This window comes from Plectropomus leopardus, unplaced genomic scaffold (genome assembly GCF_008729295.1).
Source record: "Plectropomus leopardus isolate mb unplaced genomic scaffold, YSFRI_Pleo_2.0 unplaced_scaffold26796, whole genome shotgun sequence".
Classification (NCBI taxonomy): Eukaryota; Metazoa; Chordata; class Actinopteri; order Perciformes; family Serranidae; genus Plectropomus; species Plectropomus leopardus.
Window position 1 is genome coordinate 1 of NW_024629152.1, and position 5,166 is coordinate 5,166.

Sequence of the window (5,166 nt, forward strand, 5' to 3'; positions counted from 1 at the left end):
AAGGATTTCAGGACATTTCAAGGATTTTTGTATGTTTCAAGGATTTCAGGACATTTCAAGGATTTTGGGATGTTTCAAGGATTTCAGGACATTTAAAGTATTTTAGGATGTTTCTATAATTTTAAGATGTTTCTTTAATTTTAGGACATTTCAAAGATTTTAGGATGTTTCAAGGATTTCATGACATTTCAAGGATTTTTGTATGTTCTAAGGATTTCAGGACATTTTAAGGATCTTTGTATGTTTCAAGGATTTCAGGAGATTTCCAGGATTTTAGGACATTTAAAAAAAAAAATGTAATTTGTAAGAAAGTCTTTTTTTGTTCATATGAAAGTATTTATCAGTGCAGCTTTAATTATATTGTTGCTCTCAGTGCTTACTCACCCAGTACGGGTAAAACTGGCCCAGTATGACATCATGGTCCTACACACTCTTTCATCCTCCTCGGTAATGTTTCCTGAAGATGGGACAGCAGGAGCTCAATCACAAAATCATATACGGATATCTATTAACCACGATATGAAGTGGCTTTTATGTTGCAGTGGTCACTTTCATTCCTTCATTTATTCCAACAAGAAGTCGAGCATGAAGAGCCTCTGATATTCATATTATTCAGCCCTCGCACGTTTACACCTACCTATGATTTTTATATGTCCGTTCCAGAAACATCCACCAAACACGAAGCCGACATCATCTGCATGATCTGCCTTCACAAAGCTGGGTCTGGTGCCTTCGTGTATCTCGGCGCGGTACACGAACTCGTACATGTAAACTGGAACACCCGCATCTAACCAACCCAGGAGATAAAAGACCAGAGGTGTGTGGTTGGGCTGAGATGAAGGATGGGTGAGGTTTTCTTATTTCAGTGTGAAATAAGATTTAAAAAATAATGTGAAAAAAAGAGTTGCAATAATATAATTTTATGAGAAATGAACTGTGTTTAGAATTATGGTAATTAAGTATATGACACACACATGCATGCTCATAAATATGGCAAACATTTAATTACCATAATTATGAACACAAGTTTTTCTGCTGATAAACTATAGTTAAATTGTTCCAACTAAGTTTTCCACATTAACTTAAAGAAAGTGTTATTTACAATATTTATGAAGACACGTTTTAAGTTAATGACTCATAAAGTTGTTCCAACACATTTTTTCCACATCATTTAAAGGGAATTTTAGGAAATCTATAAAAAGAGAACATCCCTCTACACAGGACAGTTCAGTCACTTCTTACCTGAATGGTATCCAGCCACCTTGACGACGGGCAGCGTCATCAGCAGGTCTCCCATAATTTCGGTGAACGCGTCTCGGATCTCCTCTGGTGTTTTACCGTCTTTTATGTACTCGTCAGCGATGAGGCTGTTTGCAGCGGAGGCCTGGAACAGCGAGAATCAGATTTCCCTCTGAGATAGGGGAGACCGGGAATGGTTGTAACACAAAATAGTTGTGGCACTTTTAATTTCTCCAAGCTGAATCATTCTGCACATGCTCAGTTTAGTCATTATAATTATTTGAGGATTTTTGTAAATATCGTTCACATAGGATGTCATGAATATGAGATCAATGTATATTTGTAATAATCATGATTACATATTTAAAATATGCACATAATTATAATACATTTAAAGCACCTTTTCTTTTTTCTTAAAAAAATAAAATAAAATTCAGATTTGTTTTGTGCATTTTTTTTTACCAATTTCCTGCTTATTTTCTTGCCATGTTTTTTAAAAAACAAGCTAATTTGCTCAGGTTTAAAGGGGTAAACCCTTGTTATTGATGCTACCATCTTGCCTTAGTTACACTTTCAATAAGCAAAAGAAAAATCAAATAATAATAGTAATAATTAATATAAATAAATAAAATGAATTTAAATTAAACAATCAAATACATCAAAAATGCCATGTAAAATAAATATAAATATAAAAAAAACTCTCCAGCTTCAGTTAGGATGAATGAATGAATAAATCCTGATGATAAACAAGCGTTAAAAGCCATCGTGGCGCTCACCCCTGTGGGGTTGAACATGTTCACCACGGCCAGCGCAGCCTCTCTGTTCATACCGTTCTCCCAGCCAGGAGGGGCGAAGCTCTGTGATCGACATGAGACAACGCTCACAGTGAGTTTAAAAACAAGTACAAATCCTTCAAGACGGAGAAAACCACCAGTGTTCCCTCAGAAAAGTATGATCTGAAGATTGACACAGACGTAAAACATATGGAACCGTCACAGAGGGTAAAGTACATCATGTCTGAGTTCCTGAAAGGGTTAACTGTGTGACCTGAGGAAGGATCCACCCAAACTCATGGTTGGTTATTCCCAACATCACTGGCACCATCAGCACTTCTTTCCTCTTGAGAAGCTCCTCTGCCGTGTCGGTCAGAAACACGCCGTCCACCACGCCGCCCAGGTAAATTTTCATCTGGACACGACACAGAACTCGCTGTCACCGAACGTCAGAGCAACTTCGGTCAGACGGATGCAAGTTAAACCAATTTTTCACTGGGTGTTTCGCAGCTAAGAGTGTTCACAGGCTGCCATCTTGTGGCTAAAATTAACAAAGACATGATCTGGAGTTTTACACTGAGCCTTGACAAAACTAAAACTCCATTTTTGGTGAGGTTTCTCTCAGTTTGATCTGTACTTCTTTATATAATAAGACTGAATACTTTCAGAATTGACATTTGGATTACAGTAATCCACACTTGAAATTCATATTTTTGGTCTAAATTAGAGATACTCAACTCGCTCTGCTTGGGGGCCAGTAACAGCAGCCCCATACATGTTTCTGGGATTTTAGGACGTTTGTGGGCTTTAAGGACATTTCTAGAAGTTTAGGAGGTCTCTAGGTATGTAGGATGTTTCTAGAATTTTAGGATATTTCTGGACTTTTAGACCTTTTCAAGAGTTTTGGGACATTTCTGGGATTTTAGGACGCTTCTGGGACACTTCTCATATTTTAAGTCATTTCTAGGATTTAAATATGTTTCTGGGATTTTAGGACATTTCTAAAAGTTTAGGCCATTTTTGGGATTTTAGGATATTTCTAGACTTTTAGACCATTTCTAGAGTTTTGGGCCATTTCTGGGACACTTTTCATATTTTAGGTCATTTCTAGGATTTAAGTATGTTTCTTGGATTTTAGGACATTTCTGGGATTTCAGGACATTTCTGGGATTTTAGGACATTTCGAGAACTTTAGGACATTTCTGGGATTTCAGGACATTTCTGGGATTTTAGGACATTTTTAGATTTTTTTGACATTAGGGACTTAGCTTGGACCTTTAGACACGTTTTTGATTAACAAGCTCTTTTTTTGTTGCTGTTTAATGCTGTCTGACTCCTTGTGTGTACTAAGAGTACAAAAACAATTGTCATTGTGAATTATATTATTTTTAGTGCCAATTAACAAATGGTTGGGGGGCCACCTGGCACCCTTCTCTTTCATCTAGAAACACACAGAAATTTAACTTGAACAACAAAGATGCAGATACATCGACATGCATTATCTTCACGGGACCGTTTACCTTTTTAGTTGCTTCAACTAACTCGTCTTTACTTTTTCCCCTCATACACTGGACCAGTTCCTCTGTGCTGCTACGGTCACATCCAGTAAGGTTGGCAACAATCTACATGTAAGGCAGAGAAAAATAAAAATCACAATAAGTAAATGTATCCTGATATAAGAATCAGGCTTGAATTTTTACCAATACATTTCCATGACTTAAAGACCATTTATCTCTACATTTGAAAAACTCAAAAATTGTGATCAACAGTACAATTACTGCAATATTCTGTCTTAACCGCAATATTTGGTGTAATATTTACCACCAATTTAAAAAACAAAAACACGCCTTCCAAACCTGTGATATTATGTGGTATTCTTTAAAAACACAAAAAAAGCCTTTTTTCTTTAAAACATTTTGGTAATTTTTGACTCAGAATTTTTTTTTATTTTTTATTTTAATGCAATTAAAATTTTTAAATGACACCATTTATCATAGCCAGAAACTGCAAAAACATGAATTACTAAATTCCATGATTTTTCCAAAACTTTCAGGGTATATGTAGTTTGCCAAAACTTTCCCAGGGCCTGGAAATTACTTCCTGCAAATTCCATGACTTTTCTAGGTTTGGTTCATGACCCTGAATAATTCTAAAAACAAGTCGGCCGCTGCACAAATGAGCCACAATATCCAGTTTCATGTTTAATAGTTGTGCTGTTGTAAATTATACTGACTTTGATGATATTTTCAAACTCTCAAACCTCCAAGTTTTATTTTGCTCAGTGATAAGAAAAGTGCTTCATGGCCTAAAAAAGTTTTAAATTGACTAAAAAAAAAGGACTGATGAAGCTTTAAGAATTGTCGGCACAAATATATGTTTAACACAGTGCACATGTGTTTGATAGGAATTTTTTGAATCCTTGCTGCCTACTCAGTCGACACATTACGTTACCTTGGCAAAAGCCAAAGGATGGCTTGTCGTGTAGGTCCCAAGTGTTGCTACTCCACTTTGAAAAATTGCCCTCTGAAACAGTCCTCTTGCTTGTGGAGACAAAGTCTGTTCATAAAGAGTGATACAAACTCAATTATTAACAATGAATGTGATAAATATAAATTCAAAATGCACATTTGGGTCACCTAAACATGTTAAAGATCGGTGCATGTATGTAACTACCATGTTTCTTTTCTTTCAGTGGTTAGTTTTCTTTACCAGTATGGATGCACTGATGCCTCCTGCAGATTCTCCAGCGACTGTGACGGATTGTGGGTCGCCACCGAAGGCCTCAATATTTTCCTGCACCCATTTGAGAGCTGCTAGCTGATCCAGGAAACCCCAGTTCCCCCGGGCGTGCTCGTCTCCGGTGCTTTGGGGCAGAAAAAGTCGAGTCACTTGCTTTGGATTCTTAGAGAATCAAAAAAAAAAAATAAAGTCTGGATAAAACTTGTGAAACTTGTGATATTTTCAGTTTATCTCTACATTTGAAAAAAATGAGCAAGAATTGTGATCAACAGTACAATCACTGCAATATTCTGTCTTAACTGAAATATTTGGTGCAATATTTTAACCACAGCAATAATTTATAATTCAAATGTGCAAACCAAACTCTTAAATGTTGGCTATATTTAACGTGACACATAAAATGTAGATTTATATT

At 36.2% G+C, this 5,166-nt stretch overlaps 1 protein-coding gene across 1 annotated transcript; it reads right to left on the minus strand.

Moving 5' to 3' along the window:
• Positions 1–380: 380 nt before the first annotated feature.
• Positions 381–4,913, minus strand: LOC121937599 (carboxylesterase 5A-like; the record flags this gene model as incomplete). Its single annotated transcript, XM_042480932.1, has 8 exons — positions 381–457; positions 638–787; positions 1,243–1,384; positions 2,016–2,096; positions 2,287–2,427; positions 3,533–3,634; positions 4,464–4,568; positions 4,722–4,913. Coding segments are annotated over 8 exons (990 nt in total), but the record flags the coding sequence as incomplete, so codon positions are not given.
• Between the last annotated feature and the right edge of the window lie 253 nt (positions 4,914–5,166).